The sequence below is a fragment of the Acipenser ruthenus genome, chromosome 10 (genome assembly GCF_902713425.1).
Source record: "Acipenser ruthenus chromosome 10, fAciRut3.2 maternal haplotype, whole genome shotgun sequence".
Lineage (NCBI taxonomy): Eukaryota > Metazoa > Chordata > Actinopteri > Acipenseriformes > Acipenseridae > Acipenser > Acipenser ruthenus.
Window position 1 is genome coordinate 674,668 of NC_081198.1, and position 19,749 is coordinate 694,416.

A 19,749-nucleotide genomic window follows, 5' to 3' on the forward strand; every position below is an offset into this window, starting at 1 on the left:
CATCATCATCATCATCATCATCATCATCATCATCATCATCATCATCATCATCATCATCATAATAATAATAATAATAATAATAATAATAATAATAATATCGTTGTATAAGGCCTATTCTGTACAAATTACTCTCGGTTGGAGCTGCGTTGTATACATATATTTACAGTAAACCAATGATTATTAGATATCTAGATACACGCTGCAATGGAGGAAAATCATATTTCTTTTTGCATTTTGTGTAAATAAAAAAAAATAAACAACGTATTTAATAATTGGGGCAGCAGTGTGGAGTAGTGGTTAGGGCTCTGGACTCTTGACCGGAGGGTCGTGGGTTCAATCCCCGGTGGAGGACACTGCTGCTGTACCCTTGAGCAAGGTACTTTACCTAGATTGCTCCAGTAAAAACCCAACTGTATAAATGGGTAATTGTATGTAAAAATAATGTGATATCTTGTAAAAATTGTAAGTCGCCCTGGATAAGGGCGTCAGCTAAGAAATAAATAATAATAATAATAATAATAATAATAATAATAATAATAATAATAATAATAATAATAATGTAACTAACCCTTTGCACCAGAAGAGCCCCCTGCTTAGAAAAGAGAAGTACACACACTCACACACACACACTCACACACACACACACTCACACACACACACTCACACACACACACACTCACACACACACACACACACACACACACACTCACACACATACACACAGACACGGCGAGCGATGTTTCAGATTTATTAACAAAGTTATCCAGTGTACAACACAATATAGCTACATATAGATCACACAGATTTCAATTCATATAAACACGCTGCTGTAATCGTAACAGAACACTGACAGGGGTTTTCTTTCTTTCTGTTGTTAAAAACATTCTTTATCATTTCATTTATTACCATCAGTGAATCTTCAGCAACGACAGCAGAAAATAACGAAAGAACTGCTATACAGCTCAAACAATAAAACAAAATAATAATAATAATAATAATAATAATAATAATAATAATAATAATAATAATAATAATAAAAGAACAAAACTTCATAAAAGTAGATCAGTTTCTTTGTACACATATTTACAAATGTTTACCTGTACAAACCGCATCCCTTGTGTTTCTTAGGCTTTAATGACCGTGGCTACAGTTAATGCAGTCAGAGTCCAGTGCTGCGTACCGAACAGTGGGCTATACAGTTTATTTACACAGTAAACCCGGGCAGTGTCACTGTGCGGCCCACTTGGATACCGCTGCAGACGCTGAGGGGAGGAATTGTCCAGAAATTAAATTTGTAGGAACGCTGAATATGGGCGCTACGGCAGCTGAGGTGCGGGTTAAGGACAGCGGCTGTGCGCTCAGTAAGGCAGACTGGACGGTGACGGGGGGCCTCAGGAAAGCCTGAGTGCTGGATGACGTGCTGGAGACCCCAATAATGTTCTCTATGCTAAACGAGGGTCTGCTGGACGGCTCCGATTTGATGATGGACGCCGCGCTCAGGCTGCTCAGCTGCAGCTGAAGGCTGGGGCTGAGCTGTGAGTGGAAGGCTTTCCTGTTGAGTTCAGTGGAGGGCAAGAGAGGGACCGCCGGGGGAAGCATGGGACCCATGGGGGGCATGTAGGGGTACTGCAAAGCCGCCGGGTGGGTGTAGGCGGCTGGATGAATTCCGTAGTGGCGGCCGTAGGGACCCCCGAGACTGTACGCCCCAAAACTTTGCATCATGAGCGCGGTCTGCTCCCTCAGAATCTCGCTCTGGTGCCTCTTGAAGCGTTTTCTCCTCCGGAGGAAGCTGCCGTTGTCGAACATGTCTTCAGACTGGGGGTCCAGGGTCCAGTAGTTGCCCTTGCCAGGGTTCCCGGGCTCCCGCGGGATTTTCACGAAGCAGTCGTTAAGGGACAGGTTGTGGCGGATGGAGTTCTGCCAGGCAGGGAATTTCTCTCTGTAGTAGGGGAAGCGGTTGCTGATAAACTCGCAGATACCGCTGAGGGTTAACTTCTTCTGCGGGCTCTGGAGGATAGACATGGTTATGAGCGCGATGTAAGAGTAAGGGGGCTTCACCAGGCTGTTTTTGGGCTTGTTTTGCATGGGGCCGGACCCGCCATCCTGCCCGTCCCCTTTGGTGTCCTGCGCCTCGGCGGTGCTTTCGCAGGGGCTCCCGGTCATCTCTTTCACGCCGATCTCCTCCACCTCCTCCCCGCGGTCGTGGAGCCCCTGGCTCTCGCAGTCGCTGTCCCTTTCCATGCCGTCATCACCTTCTCCCACCACATCGATATCCACATCTTCGGCTATGAGGACCGTCTGACCAGACATGGCGTTGGCCGTGCAGCTTCCAGATAGGGTCATCCCAGCTTGCTTTACTCAAGAACAACCAAAGGTAAGTGCGTGACCCGTCCTGCTCGGATCCGACAGATCAGATGACAACGAATTCTAAATGCAGGTCAGAACGGCCCGCCAGTGAAACTTACACTTCAGAAAATAATACACGCAGTGGTGTAGTTAGTTGCAGGGAGTCTGAAGTTGAAAGAGCCCGGGTGCGCGCTGTGTGCTTCGGTCTGCCTCTCTCTCTCACGCAGCTCCCCTGAAAAGTGTAATTCCCAGTGTCACAAACTGAGTTGGGAACGGGGAGCAAAGATGACAGTGCTTTGTAAAGCCGGGTTAAAGAATGCCTGATAGATTACTTTTCAGTTAAAGATATACTATCAGCACCGTCACGTGCGGACCTGACGTCAGGCGCCCCGCTGTTAAACCACGCACAGTGCGGACTTGTCTCCTGGATCTGTCAACAAAGGGACAGCAGTAACTCGGCATTATTCACCCGTCCCAGCTCTAGCGCTGTGAACGCAGGGCAATCAGACAAGCGGGCTGCTCGCTTTAGCAGAATCGATCCTGTCAATATTATTACACAAAGCAGGGTCTTATCCGTTATTATAACTTTGCTTAAACAGACCGATGAAAGCTGCCGAATGAACACGTCTACAGTTAAGTTGATTAAACCGATAGCATTCAATTATGTGCAATGTGCCATGCCAACAATGATCTTTTCAAAAAATACAAGTGTAAATAAAATGGTAGAGTTATAGGGTGATGTAATGTTTACGCTTAACGTGTCCTGCAATTATGGCAATAACTTCTTATTGGAATGGGTTAGTGCTGCACACATATTGAAACGGTGCGCCGTGTGACTGCTACACTGGAAACCAGTATTATACTTGAATCGGTTGCATGGGAACTTTAACACGCAGGGAACCCCAGCTATTGATAAATGTGTTCGATTTACTGGAGATGAAGAAACCATGGGGCAGCGCATGAGAAGTGCTCGCTGGATTTACAGAGGTGTGAACGACCCAATGATTGCACGCGTTAGCATATGAAAAAGTAGGAAATGCGAGCATGTGGGTGAATGCAAAGCACCCATTCACAGCACTGAAGGTAAGTCCTGTCCGAGGACGGCTCCATGAAAAGGATGTCAAAGCTGTATGAGCGCTTCCCATTTCCTGCGCGCTGTATGGGAACTCCATTTAAAATGACTAACACCTTCTGTACGAGGTATCCACAGAAACGACAAACAAGAAAGCACAACACAAACACGGTCTGTACTTTCACTTTTTCATTTTCATAATAATAATAATAATAATAATGATAATGATAATAATACCGAGCACAGAAAACTATTTACCCAGTAATTACACACGCAATAACAATATAATAATAATAATAATAATAATAATAATAATAATAATAATAATAATAATAATAATAATAATAATAATATGGCCGGCATATCGTGTAGTTTTATAATCGGTAACGGGTTTTAAATGAATTAGACCGTGCTCTGCTCGTTGTGTTGGTATTACCGGTGTTTTTAGTGCTGCGTAGACATTGCATAGATCTTTCTTTCTTTCTTTCTTTCTTTCTTTCTTTCTTTCTTTCTTTCTTTCTTTCTTTCTTTCTTTCTGTACCTAATTAAGTTTTCGGTGGGTGTATCAACCACTCATAAATGCAATTTGTATTACGAAAAGAAAGACTGGAAATTAAGAATAGCTAAATTCGTTTTTATGTGTGTGCCGCTGGTAATGCAAGTAGTTTAAATTTCCTATTGATTCGGGGCGCCAAGTCCTCTCCCGCGGTAATGAAAATATCTTTAATTGACAACAGAATCAATTATTCTTTCCTCCCCTCTGTTAGCACTAACAGAAACGTGTGAATGACTTTACCATGGGCGCTCGGATTGCAGTTCACCGAGACGTGTTTATTCCGCGCATCTTTCTAATGAACTTCAGGAGCGTCTCTACATGTCCCAGAAATGATCAGATTACAAACAAAATGTCATCTGGATTTCGCAATATTCTATTTGAAACAAAAAGCAAAGAAAAAGAAACGTGGGTTACGAAGCAAGAGTGTATTTTATAATGAACACCACACTCAGCCACTCAGTGCGTGTCACAGCAAGTAAACGCAAGGCAATAAGGATGCGATAACTTTAATATACAAAGGAAGCTCCTAATTACCAGCCAGTAATCCACAATGAATATAAACGACGTGTCATTGTAATGTACCCGTTCAATATCTCCTGCTTCACTGCGAAACAAACCTGCAGACTGGATGCTGGTGGTTAGGCCTATCGATGATAATACTGGTATAATGATTGTATATTTTAATATCGTGTGTGGATTGCTGTCGTTGTGTTTCAGGGTTTCATATTATTGTATGAAGGTGTGTTTATGAGAAAGGCCGTGTTTATGCGAGTAGAAAGTCTTTAATAGAAGTCGGCAATTATATTTTCAGTCTTAGACTTAAAAACAAAATCCCCTCTGAAACCGTTCCCTTTAATACAGGCTTTATTATTATTATTATTATTATTATTATTATTATTATTATTATTATTATTAGTAGTAGTAGTAGTAGTAGTATTGTTATTATTATCATTATTATTATTAGTTGTATTATTAGTAGTATTATTTTTATTATTATTATTATTATTATTAATATAGTAGTGTTATTATTAGTTTTATTATTAGTATTATTATTATTATTATTATTATTATTATTAGTAGTAGTAGTAGTAGTAGTAGTATTTTTAGTATTATTATTGTTGTTATTATTATTATTATTATTATTATTATTATTATTATTATTATTATTATTATTATTATTAGTATTATTTTTATTATTATTATTATTATTATTATTATTATTATTAGTAGTAGTAGTAGTAGTAGTAGTAGTATTTTTAGTAGTAGTATTATTGTTGTTATTATTATTATTATTATTATTATTATTATTATTATTATTATTATTATTATTAGTAGTAGTAGTAGTAGTTGTAGTAGTAGTAGTAGTATTTTTAGTAGTAGTATTATACACGAATAACAGAGCGTGGTTCAGATAATATTTTGACAGCACTCTGAACAACACCCCTCCTCTCTCACTCCTCTGTTATTCAGGAATCACTTCATTCTCTAAAGAGAGCGGGGGAGAGCAAGCAAGCAAGCCACGGACCGCTTTCATGCGCCTTTTCCGCGACAAATTAATTCAATCATATCGTTAATGACGGTACTTAGCGTGAAAAGAAACGTTTCCCCCGATTAGGTATGTATTGTGCTAATCTCGTGCTCAGGCAGGACCCCATCTGATCTGCAAGCCTGTCCTTACATCAATAGCGGCTACACAGCAGATGAGTTCAGACTTACTTCGCTTGTTTATTTAGTTCGTTGTATTGCAATACTCTGTCTATCTATCTATCTATCTATCTATCTATCTATCTATCTATCTATCTATCTATCTATCTATCTATCTAGTTTGTTCCAGTTTTTGTATATACAGCACAAATCCCATGCATGCAGCACAATGCACATTTAAATGTGTAGCACACTAACACACTGCCACGGGATTATTAGATTCTGTGTAAAGGCTGCATTTTCGTTGCTGTTGCTCGGCGCGTTGTATCAATTGAGAAGCTAAATTCTGTTTGAAATTAAAAGATGATCGCAATCCGATCGGCACGTGGTTACAAACAAAAAAAGAATGAAGACAAAATCCGTCCTCGTATTGATCTTTGGAAGCTTCATACATAATCGCGTTTCATAGCCTGCGGGCTGGTAATGAAATGTACTTTTAAGCACACATGCACGGCTTAGTCCGACAGAACCTTTTAGAATAATAAGATAACTCTTTCCAGATTGAACCTTTAATACAGGAGCAGGTGACGGCGGTGCACGAGGGGACCCTGTAGGGCCGCGAGCGAGGTCAGGAAGAATAGCACGCGCGCAGCAAAACGGCGACGGGTCAAGCTTTACTAAAATAAAAAATAAACTACATACAGATATAAGGACATGCGAGATGGTGTAATGCAATAAAGCACGTAGAGATGAAACAAGCTGACGGGTCTAGGGTACCTGCAGACACGAGGACACTGTCATATGCAGCAGCATGCACGGGTTTGTGTTTGTATTTCTATAGAAAGCAGGGACGCGGTGTTACTGGGCATGTGAACCCGCAAACCCACAAACGCTTTTATATAATCGCTTTAGAGGAGCAAAGCTGGAATCAGAGGCAGGCAGTCTCATCTTTTTAAACCCTTCCCTGCTTTCAGTAAATAAGTGACCTGCCTTGGATTAGGAAAGCCCTTCGTCATTAGGCAGAATGCTGTTTGAATCGCCGGCGCTGCGTCAGGATCACTTTCTGCTGTATTTATTTATAGTGACTGTATGAGATGCTGCTTGGAATCGATTAGGGGAGCTGATATGAGAAGAAATCTGGTGCAAACACATCGTCTTCGTTTCACTTAGAATTTGTATATAACCCTCTACCGTTACAGAAAGCATTTGTTTATATTCATGTATTGTGTTTGCAATGTAAAGCCGTGGTCAATTGGTTTTAATTGTGGTGCCAGTTTTTAAAATCAACTTCTTTCTAATGATCAGCCTTTCTATAATATTGTCTGTGTGGAGGTAGATCGATCACTTTGATAAGATATAGAACGCGTGTGTTAATACACGGAGACAGTTAACTGGCACCGCATTCTCTCCAGTATTCAATATGCATCTGATATACTCGGGTTATAATAAACTGCTTGTATTTTACTTCCAGACGAATCTGGGTATTTATAGACTCGTTTAGAAATGTCCAAATCAATGCAATTCTCATTTTATTGATCGAGATGTATTTTCGGCATTGGGCAGAGAATAATATTTTTAGAGGCACTATCATAACGACGAGGACAGCATGCATAGTTTAGAGAGATCAACCATCTTTATGATCGGCAGCACATTTAATTAACGACGAGAGAGCAGTTGGGGGCAGTAAGCTAGTAAAACCGTGTGATAAATGAGTGGCATTGTTAGCGCGCTTTTAATTACGGCTATTATGTTAATTATTTTACATCAGCGCGGAATTATCAGCCTGTCAGATTTAATCAAAACGCGCCTTTCTCTGGAAAGTCCTTCTTTTCATCGTTGATGGAAAAACACCTCGTCATACAGTATCCGGGTTTTAAAAAGCACTGTTTGATGCGATGTTGTATGATATTGTCTCCGCCGGTTCCCTTCAGGCTATCTATCTGATCTCCAGAAGGCAGGATCTCCGCTCCAGCTCTTTTTATTTTAGGAATCACCTCTTTCACCCCCTGAAGAAGCCACTCTGTCACCCGGCAGCTTTCTGTCAAACAGAAAGACTCTGCTCGTTTTTACCCGTCCGGTAGAAGCCGGTATCGAGGCGCAGCAGCACCAGATCCTCAAGGAGCTAAGCAGAGGGGGACACGCGCGCACAATTCTGGATGTTTCAGTAACAGCATCATTGGACAGAGTTTTAAAATCGGAAATGAATGACACACAGTCTATTGCCTATACCTGAAAAACAGGTGTGACTAAAGCGGCATTAATACGGTACTCCATATGAATTAATAAGAACAGGGTGTGAACTGAACGCGAATAAAACATGGGGTATATAACGCTGTGACGCCGTGTCTGCAAATAAACCATCTGACGCATTGAATTTATTCTTTAAAAAATAATAATAAAAAAAAACAGATCATGTCATTTTTAGGCAAGCTTATAGCAATTTTAATAAATGTAGCATTTTCGATGCTATTGCAAATCCACAACATAATTATGCTTCGCATGCTTCATAAGCTGTTATTATTATTATTATTATTATTATTATTATTATTATTATTATTATTATTATTATTATTATTATTATTATTATTATTATTATTATTATTATTATTAGTATTATTTGAAGCTGTTGTAGTAATAGGATTAATACATTTAACAAAAGTAGTAATAATAATAATTCTAATAACAGCAGTATGGGTAAGATAAACTCTATCGACTGCTAATGATTCTTCACATTTCAGAAAACAATATCATACATTTCAACAAAGCGATGCATTGACTTGCATTTCAGCGCAATATACAAATCTAAATTATTATCGTGATAATAATAATAATAATAATAATAATAATAATAATAATAATAATAATAATAATAGGGCAGCAGTGTGGAGTAGTGGTTAGGGCTCTGGACTCTTGACCGGAGGGTCGTAGGTTCAATCCCAGGTGGAGGACACTGCTGCTGTACCCTTGAGCAAGGTACTTTACCTAGATTGCTCCAGTAAAAACCCAACTGTAAGAATGGGTAATTGTATGTAAAAATAATGTGTAAAAAATAATGTAATTGTATGTAAAAAATATCTTGTAACAATTGTAAGTTGCCCTGGATAAGGGCGTCTGCTAAGAAGATAAATAATAATAATAATAATAATAATAATAATAATAATAATAATAATGATGATGATGGTAATAATAATAATAATGATGATGATGGTGGTGATGATGACGAGGCACTATTCCAGCGCTTTGCAGTATCACAGTGATCACTGAGTGCAGGTCTCGCGCTCACCCTTTCCCATTCTTTCTCTCTCACTGTTCTGTTGACGGGTCACTGAGTTCTGATGCCGGGCTGCATGCTGTGTGGTTTTCATTCCATATACATTTATGATGTGAATCAAATCCTGTCACGCTAAATGAATGCTAGATGGGTACATTTTATGGTAACCTTCGTATACATAAAAGCGCTTCTGCCAAAATAAACGTAAAGAATGTATCCTCACGTTGGACAAAGCCATCTTAGTTAGTCAGGTGTGCATGTGTAAGTAACAGGTATGCATGCAGGAAAGCGCCACACTACTGTATATTCCAGGGATGAGAGATGAGGAAAGAGCCACACTACTGTATATTCCAGGGATGAGAGATGAGGAAAGAGCCACACTACTGTATATTCCAGGGATGAGAGATGAGGAAAGCGCCACACTACTGTATATTCCAGGGATGAGAGATGAGGAAAGCCCTACACTACTGTATATTCCAGGGATGAGAGATGAGGAAAGAGCCACACTACTGCATATTCCAGGGATGAGAGATGAGGAAAGAGCCACACTACTGCATATTCCAGGGATGAGAGATGAGGAAAGAGCCACACTACTGTATATTCCAGGGATGAGAGATGAGGAAAGAGCCACACTACTGTATATTCCAGGGATGAGAGATGAGGAAAGAGCCACACTACTGTATATTCCAGGGATGAGAGATGAGGAAAGAGCCACACTACTGCATATTCCAGGGATGAGAGATGAGGAAAGAGCCACACTACTGTATATTCCAGGGATGAGAGATGAGGAAAGAGCCACACTACTGTATATTCCAGGGATGAGAGATGAGGAAAGAGCCACACTACTGTATATTCCAGGGATGAGAGATGAGGAAAGCCCTACACTACTGCATATTCCAGGGATTTTGAAGCAATTTGAAATAACGTGTGTGTCGCCCTCATATAACAACATAGCACGATCCTCGCACCTGTTATAAACTGTAAGTGTGTTTTTAAAGATCCAGCCCAACTTTTCACTAAGCCTTCTCCTCCCTGTGCTGTCCCGCCGATCACAGTGCTTCTCTACACAATAGAGCAAAGTCATTTTTCACTCTCTGAATTAATGGCAAAAATGGTGGCATTTAAACATATTCGTTATCAATTGAACGAATTAATAAAGCGTATGTGCAATCGACGGATCTTTTTAACACGATACAATATCGCTATCTTGTTATTTATTAAATCCATACGCGCACAGTGTAGTTTAGTTGTAGTTTCGCGACACTACAGGGCAGCAGTGCTCGGCTGTCCCAGACCGTGCAGGGACCATTCCCAGCCCACGCCGCGCTTCACAGGTCGTTAGCAGCACACAGCAACCCGGCCACTTGCCATGAAGAGCATCTATAGAATCTATAGAAACCCTTCTCATCAGCTGTTAAATAAATACCGTAAGAAATAAGCACGGTTATAATATGTACAGAAATAAGCACGGTTACAGAAAATAGCACGGTTATACATACAGAGATAAACATGGTTATACATACAGAAATAATACATACAGAAATAAACATGGTTATACATACAGAAATAATACATACAGAAATAAGCACGGTTATACATACAGAAATAATACATACAGAAATAAGCAGGGTTATACATACAGAAATAAACATGGTTATACATACAGAAATAATACATACAGAAATAAGCATGGTTATACATACAGAAATAATACATACAGAAATAAGCAGGGTTATACATACAGAAATAAACATGGTTATACATACAGAAATAATACATACAGAAATAAGCAGGGTTATACATACAGAAATAATACATACAGAAATAAGCACGGTTATACATACAGAAATAAACATGGTTATACATTATTATTATTATTATTATTATTTATTTCTTGGCAGACGCCCTTATCCAGGGCGACTTACAATTGTTACAAGATATCACATTATACATTATTTCACATTATACAGATATCACATTATTTTACATACAATTACCCATTTTTACAGTTGGGTTTTTACTGGAGCAATCTAGGTAAAGTACCTTGCTCAAGGGTACAACAGCAGTGTCCACATGGTTATACATACAGAAATAATACATACAGAAATAAACATGGTTATACATACAGAAATAATACATACAGAAATAAGCACGGTTATACATACAGAAATAATACATACAGAAATAAACATGGTTATACATACAGAAATAAACATGGTTATACATACAGAAATAATACATACAGAAATAAGCAGGGTTATACATACAGAAATAAACATGGTTATACATACAGAAATAAACATGGTTATACATACAGAAATAATACATACAGAAATAAACATGGTTATACATACAGAAATAATACATACAGAAATAAGCACGGTTATACATACAGAAATAATACATACAGAAATAAACATGGTTATACATACAGAAATAAACATGGTTATACATACAGAAATAAACATGGTTATACATACAGAAATAATACATACAGAAATAAGCACGGTTATACATACAGAAATAATACATACAGAAATAAGCAGGGTTATACATACAGAAATAATACATACAGAAATAAACATGGTTATACATACAGAAATAATACATACAGAAATAAGCATGGTTATACATACAGAAATAATACATACAGAAATAAACATGGTTATACATACAGAAATAATACATACAGAAATAAGCACGGTTATACATACAGAAATAATACATACAGAAATAAACATGGTTATACATACAGAAATAATACATACAGAAATAAGCATGGTTATACATACAGAAATAATACATACAGAAATAAGCATGGTTATACATACAGAAATAAACATGGTTATACATACAGAAATAATACATACAGAAATAAGCATGGTTATACATACAGAAATAATACATACAGAAATAAGCATGGTTATACATACAGAAATAATACATACAGAAATAAGCATGGTTATACATACAGAAATAAGCATGGTTATACATACAGAAATAATACATACAGAAATAAACATGGTTATACATACAGAAATAATACATACAGAAATAAGCAGGGTTATACATACAGAAATAATACATACAGAAATAAGCATGGTTATACATACAGAAATAAGCATGGTTATACATACAGAAATAATACATACAGAAATAAACATGGTTATACATACAGAAATAAACATGGTTATACATACAGAAATAATACATACAGAAATAAGCACGGTTATACATACAGAAATAATACATACAGAAATAAGCACGGTTATACATACAGAAATAATACATACAGAAATAAACATGGTTATACATACAGAAATAAACATGGTTATACATACAGAAATAATACATACAGAAATAAGCACGGTTATACATACAGAAATAATACATACAGAAATAAGCACGGTTATACATACAGAAATAATACATACAGAAATAAACATGGTTATACATACAGAAATAATACATACAGAAATAAGCATGGTTATACATACAGAAATAATACATACAGAAATAAACATGGTTATACATACAGAAATAATACATACAGAAATAAGCACGGTTATACATACAGAAATAATACATACAGAAATAAGCATGGTTATAATAGAAATAAGCATGGTTCTAATACACACAGAAATAAGCATAATTATAATACATACAGATAATACACGCACATGAGGATAGTGTAGAATTGTCCCACCTGTAGCTATTAAACACACTGTCCTGCTAAATTTAGAAATATTAAAAGAAACCCAATCAATTAAACGCCTCAAGTTTCGACTAGAAGTCTTTTTCAATGTGTTCTGTATAACCGGTCTTCAGTAGGCAATACGTCCATCATGGGACCCAACATGTTTGTAATTGGAACACTGGATGCTGTATTAGAACCCTGTTAAGAACGGCTCTTGGAACACAGCGAACAGGGGTTCCAATAGAACACCCACTGTTCTGTACAGAACGCACAGGAACACGTTGCTTACAAATGAATACCATAGCAGTAAGCACGGCGCTAATTTTACACAATATATATATATATATATATATATATATATATATATATATATATATATATATATATATATATACAATTCAAGTTATCATTCAAAAAGCCTCCCCGACCCACAGTTAAAAGAAACGCAGCGTTTAAACAGGAGTGTGTTCGCTTAGTTTTTCCACACCAATCCCTAGCCTTGATTCATTGTAAATGAGTTGAATGACCCCGATAAGAACTGCAGGTGTGCCTGCCTGTGTATTCGAGTGAAATGATAACGCTGCCTCTTGTACAGTCCACATGCTCTAGTACTGTATTGAGTAGGTTTAGTTAATACCCCCTGTGTTATACATTATGTACGTGTACGGCCTGTATTATACTTGCAGAGATGCGACCCCATAGTAACAGATCGTAGATGAAACTTCCATTCCGTCTTCTTTATTATTTAAAAAGAACAGAGTCCAAAACAGAGGCACGTTTCTGTGTGACTTGAAAACCGTGCGCGTGCACGTGCGACCGAAGTGCATCTCAAATAAACTGCGCTTTACAATGAATAGCGAGCAGCAGCTACAACCTTCCTACTGCCGTTTATTATAATGTACCACGTTACACTATGATCTATTACTAATCTATCACTAATCAGAAAATCACTCATTCCTATTCTGTAAATGGACAGCCATTAATCCGCTAGCCAAACATATATATATATATATATATATATATATATATATATATATATATATATATATATATATATATATATATATATATAACGTGTGTGCCAAAGTCAAACTTAAACACCATCACCCTACTGATTTCTACTACGCTATCTGAAGAAGACGGAAGCCGAAACGTGGCTAATTATTAAATCACCTGTCTTCCTTTTATATATATATATATATATATATATATATATATATATATATATATATATATATATATATATATATATATATATGCGCCTACAAAAAATGAAAACAAATGTGTTTTTTTTGGTATATACGCAAAGGGGTTACATTATTAATAAATGCATTTATTTAAGCCGGTCAAAAGCCCTTCTGCTGTGTAGAATAAAAAATAAATTATTTTTAAAATTATTTAAGCCTTTTGTGTACATAAACACCCGATCAGACTGTAATCAATGCATTGAATCGGCGTTATGAAGACACATCAGACCCCTTGGAATGGTCTGTGTGGTTCCTCATGAGTCACACATGGGCTCCGTTAGGTGATCACCAGCGCATTGAAAGGTGATGATAGGGTTGCCCAGTCTCATGAGAGAAACGGTAACAGATTGACGTTTCTGCATTTCTCCTTTCTGTTGGAAAAAACGTTACGTGAGGAACGTTTTCACTTTCAACCACGGTGCTTCACGGCAGCTTTTGTCGAAATTCTTTTTTTAAAATATTTATTTTCTGTGAATATTAGTTTATGGATAATCGTGTTTGCTTTTAAACCAATTAAATTGTTACGAAACAATTACTGTTATTTGTCGTTTTAATTCCGTACATGGTCTTGTAGTAGTGCTAAATACACTGCCTTTTTTCTTTATATATTTACGGGAAACCTCGCTTAATATAAGGTTAGGAAATGACATGTCAGGACTGTACTTGCATCCAGAGCGCGTCTGCCGATGAAAATAAAAACACGGCTAAAAACAAAACAGTATTCGGTTCAACAGAGACAGTCAGTAGCGTAAAAACAAATAAGTGAAATGCTCCGTGTCGATCTGTGTATTTTGAATTTTGAATGTGCCGCCCCTGCTTGCTCTGCGACGCTCAGCCAATAGGCAGGGACGGGACGTTGAAAAGAATTGTGGGATATGTGGGAGCGAGTCATAGAAGCAAAGGTATATTTCAAGGTTTTAAAAAGACATATCCCACAATCCTCTTCAACGTCCCGTTGGATTCATATCTAATTCCTATGGCATCCAATTTGATCTATCTATCTATCTATCTATCTATCTATCTATCTATCTATCTATCTATCTACATGTGTAATGTGATATTTTACAATGTGATATTGTGTAATGTGATGCTTTACAATGTGATATTGTGTAATGTGATGCTTTACAATGTGATATTGTGTAATGTGATATTTTACAATGTGATATTGTGTAATGTGATGCTTTACAATGTGATATTGTGTAATGTGATGCTTTACAATGTGATATTGTGTAATGTGATATTTTACAATGTGATATTGTGTAATGTGATGCTTTACAATGTGATATTGTGTAATGTGATGCTTTACAATGTGATATTGTGTAATGTGATATTTTACAATGTGATATTGTGTAATGTGATATTTTACAATGTGATATTGTGTAATGTGATGCTTTACAATGTGATATTGTGTAATGTGATATTTTACAATGTGATATTGTGTAATGTGGTATTTTACAATGTGATATTGTGTAATGTGATGCTTTACAATGTGATATTGTGTAAGACTTGCAAGTCTCCCTGAATAATAATTCAAAATTGAGTTTATGGATGGAATTATCATTTAAAACAGTAACATTATTTTTTTTTCCCCAAAATATAATCTCATATATATATATGATAATTGCTCAGTTTTAGCATACCATATTTTCAGTTATGTTCATGCTTTTGGGATTTACAGCAGTGTTAAAATGCAATGCCCTGGAGAAATAAGAGGGAAACAGCCCTGCAGACACACTGGAATAACTCATAGTAACAGATCCATCTGTTTGAAGGCATCCTAAAATAGTTTCGACATCTCAAATCAAATACATCATATCTAAAATTAATTCCTATGGCATCTAGTTTTCCAAAATGGCATCCTAGCTGACTTATTTATAACAGTTATCTTAGTTTCCCGTGTAAATCTGTTCAACTTATTCTGGAACATGTTTTACTATAAGTTACCGGTAATAAAATTCATTGAACGTTGATATAACACATATTAAGATCTATCTATATATACATTTATATCTATATCTATATATCTATATCTATCTATCTATACATCTATATCTATATATATATATATATATATATATATATATATATATATATATATATACATCTATATCTATATCTATATCTATATCTATCTATCTATATCTATATATCTATATCTATATCTATATATATAGCACATGTTATACTGATAATTAGCATGTTGAAATGTCCAGTGTGTCCAGTGTGTCAGCCACAATCCAGCATGGTGTTAGATTATTATTAGCAGTAATCTTCACCAGTCTCGTATGTGTTAGCTACATCCTGTACTGAGCTAAAGTCCTAAAACCCTTGGCTCCCAATACATATTGTACCGCATGTGTTTTAAACAAGTGCCCTTCTTATAAATAGCTTGTCTATATACTCAAGAACAGGCAATGTTCTGAGCAATGTAAGGCTTAGCTTTGTGCTTTCACCTCACTCAGCATTATTGCCCTGAATGAAAGTCCAGTGCTCACTGGGGTTGTGCTTTTTGTTCTCTTCGAATACCCCAGTCACTCACTTTGACCCCAAACGTGAGGCCGCTGACACGACAGGGCCATGTGAAACACAAGCGGATCTTCTCACTCTCTCTTCTGTCTTGACTGAAGCCTTGTCTCCAGTTTGCTCATTCCTGGATCCTGGGGAAGACATGGCCTGGATCAATGGCCATTACTGTGTCAGATCAGTAACAACTTCACAAGCTGCACAAAGACCCTGAAGGGGTAAAATGAGAGCGACTCACTAGATGGAACAGGGACACCTGACACTTATCATGCCTCTGTAATGAATTCCTAATGAAGCGAATGTTAGAGCTGGCATCCCACTGGCTTCTGTTGAAACAGTGATACATTTCCATTTTAAAAACAAATCAGTGAGCATAAAAAACAAACAAACAAAAAATGTGCTTTCTTTGGAAAATGCAATCACCTCACTGGATGCTCCAAATGAAAATGACATTACATTTATTTAATTGGATTTTGATTAATTTTTAGAAGCTTGCCTATTTGGACCCGCTCGTCCATATGCAGCACAGTGTTAAAATGTACCAGCTCTCCAATGAAGGCAAATGCAGTCCTGTGTTGTCATGCATCATTATCTCATGTGTGTGCGTTTGAACTCCCTCATGCTACACAATAAAACAGAGGCTCTAATAATCTTTAATTTCGCTTAAAAGAAACTATCATCTTGTAACCTCACAGCGTGGCGGATTTCAGCAAGCACGGGAGACCACCTCTCAGCTCAATCTTCTGCTGCCTATCGAGGCATAAATATCTAAAATATCACACAACATTACATTCAATTGGGAAGGGCTCCTTTTAATAACCTGTCAGGGTTTCCCAGCATCATGTTTCACCCAAAACCTCCTTCACCCTCTAAACCCAATGAACTCAAAACAACTTGATGAATGAAAACCTGATGGCAGCGGCACACCTGATAACACTGCACTCCCTGTCTCTTACTGTGATGCAGCGGCATCTGGGTGCAGTGCATGGTATATCTGGGTGCAGTGCATGGTATATCTGGGTGCAGTGCATGGTATATCTGGGTGCAGTGCATGGTATATCTGGGTGCAGTGCATGGTATATCTGGGTGCAGTGCATGGTATATCTGGGGTGCAGTGCATGGTATATCTGGGTGCAGTGCATGGTATATCTGGGGTGCAGTGCATGGTATATCTGGGTGCAGTGCATGGTATATCTGGGTGCAGTGCATGGTATATCTGGGGTGCAGTGCATGGTATATCTGGGGTGCAGAGCATGGTATATCTGGGGTGCAGTGCATGGTATATCTGGGGTGCAGTGCATGGTATATCTGGGTGCAGTGCATGGTATATCTGGGTGTAGTGCATGGTATATCTGGGGTGCAGTGCATGGTATATCTGGGTGCAGTGCATGGTATATCTGGGGTGCAGTGCATGGTATATCTGGGGTGCAGAGCATGGTATATCTGGGGTGCAGTGCATGGTATATCTGGGGTGCAGTGCATGGTATATCTGGGTGCAGTGCATGGTATATCTGGGTGCAGTGCATGGTATATCTGGGGTGCAGTGTATGGTATATCTGGGTGCAGTGCATGGTATATCTGGGTGCAGTGCATGGTATATCTGGGGTGCAGTGCATGGTATATCTGGGTGCAGTGCATGGTATATCTGGGTGTAGTGCATGGTATATCTGGGTGCAGTGCATGGTATATCTGGGTGCAGTGCATGGTATATCTGGGTGCAGTGCATGGTATATCTGGGTGCAGTGCATGGTATATCTGGGGTGCAGTGCATGGTATATCTGGGGTGCAGAGCATGGTATATCTGGGGTGCAGTGCATGGTATATCTGGGGTGCAGTGCATGGTATATCTGGGTGCAGTGCATGGTATATCTGGGTGTAGTGCATGGTATATCTGGGGTGCAGTGCATGGTATATCTGGGTGCAGTGCATGGTATATCTGGGGTGCAGTGCATGGTATATCTGGGGTGCAGAGCATGGTATATCTGGGGTGCAGTGCATGGTATATCTGGGGTGCAGTGCATGGTATATCTGGGTGCAGTGCATGGTATATCTGGGTGCAGTGCATGGTATATCTGGGGTGCAGTGTATGGTATATCTGGGTGCAGTGCATGGTATATCTGGGTGCAGTGCATGGTATATCTGGGGTGCAGTGCATGGTATATCTGGGTGCAGTGCATGGTATATCTGGGTGCAGTGCATGGTATATCTGGGGTGCAGTGCATGGTATATCTGGGTGCAGTGCATGGTATATCTGGGTGCAGTGCATGGTATATCTGGGTGCAGTGCATGGTATATCTGGGTGCAGTGCATGGTATATCTGGGGTGCAGTGCATGGTATATCTGGGTGCAGTGCATGGTATATCTGGGTGCAGTGCATGGTATATCTGGGTGCAGTGCATGGTATATCTGGGTGCAGTGCATGGTATATCTGGGGTGCAGAGCATGGTATATCTGGGTGTAGTGCATGGTATATCTGGGTGCAGTGCATGGTATATCTGGGTGCAGTGCATGGTATAGCTGGGTGCAGTGCATGGTATATCTGGGTGCAGTGCATGGTATATCTGGGTGCAGTGCATGGTATATCTGGGTGCAGTGCATGGTATATCTGGGTGTAGTGCATGGTATATCTGGGTGTAGTGCATGGTATATCTGGGTGCAGTGCATGGTATATCTGGGTGCAGTGCATGGTATATCTGGGTGCAGTGCATGGTATATCTGGGTGCAGTGCATGGTATATCTGGGTGCAGTGCATGGTATATCTGGGTGCAGTGCATGGTATATCTGGGTGCAGTGCATGGTATATTTGGGGTGCAGTGCATGGTATATCTGGGTGCAGTGCATGGTATAGCTGGGTGCAGTGCATGGTATAGCTGGGTGCAGTGCATGGTATATCTGGGGTGCAGTGCATGGTATAGCTGGGTGCAGTGCATGGTATATCTAGGGAGCTACAATCAAGCGTGGAAGGCCTCTTGTTAACAGGCTGTTCATTGTTTTGTTTCTTTATACAGAAGGTGCTCTTTTTACAAGAGTTTACGAAGACATTTCCTTTGGACATAAACTATGCTTTTAAAGTTTACTTCCAATGCTGCTTTACAGCCCGTCCACAACGGCAAATATTGTTGTGCAACAAAGACCTCATATCCAAACAGTTGCACATGGAGCCCAACGCCGTGCACAAGGAGTTCAATATTTAACATCTCCACAGCTCTCCTTTTAACCACGCGCTCAATGGGCCTCATTCATTATGCACTTGTATGTCTTTCAGATGTGGCCTTTGTCATCAGCAAATCATTCTCCCTCTCTTGAATCCCACATAACTTTCTTTGCCCTGTACTTTTACAGATGCCTTCTGGCTATAAACCCTAATGAAATGTCTTTGCTTAATTTGATTTT

The 19,749-nt window shown here is 38.6% G+C and overlaps 1 protein-coding gene across 1 annotated transcript; it reads right to left on the reverse strand.

Annotated features, from left to right (window-relative positions):
- Window positions 1-562: 562 nt before the first annotated feature.
- LOC117405921 (forkhead box protein D3) lies at window positions 563-3,011 on the reverse strand. The gene has a single exon (XM_034009450.3). It carries the CDS (start codon window positions 2,341-2,343, stop codon window positions 1,228-1,230), a length of 1,116 nt encoding a protein of 371 aa, XP_033865341.2. The 5' UTR covers window positions 2,344-3,011; the 3' UTR covers window positions 563-1,227.
- Between the last annotated feature and the right edge of the window lie 16,738 nt (window positions 3,012-19,749).

Coding starts and splice junctions, on each gene's coding strand:
- LOC117405921 (XM_034009450.3), bottom strand. CDS start 2,343: ATGACCCTATCTGGAAGCTGCACGGCCAACGCCATGTCTGGTCAGACG.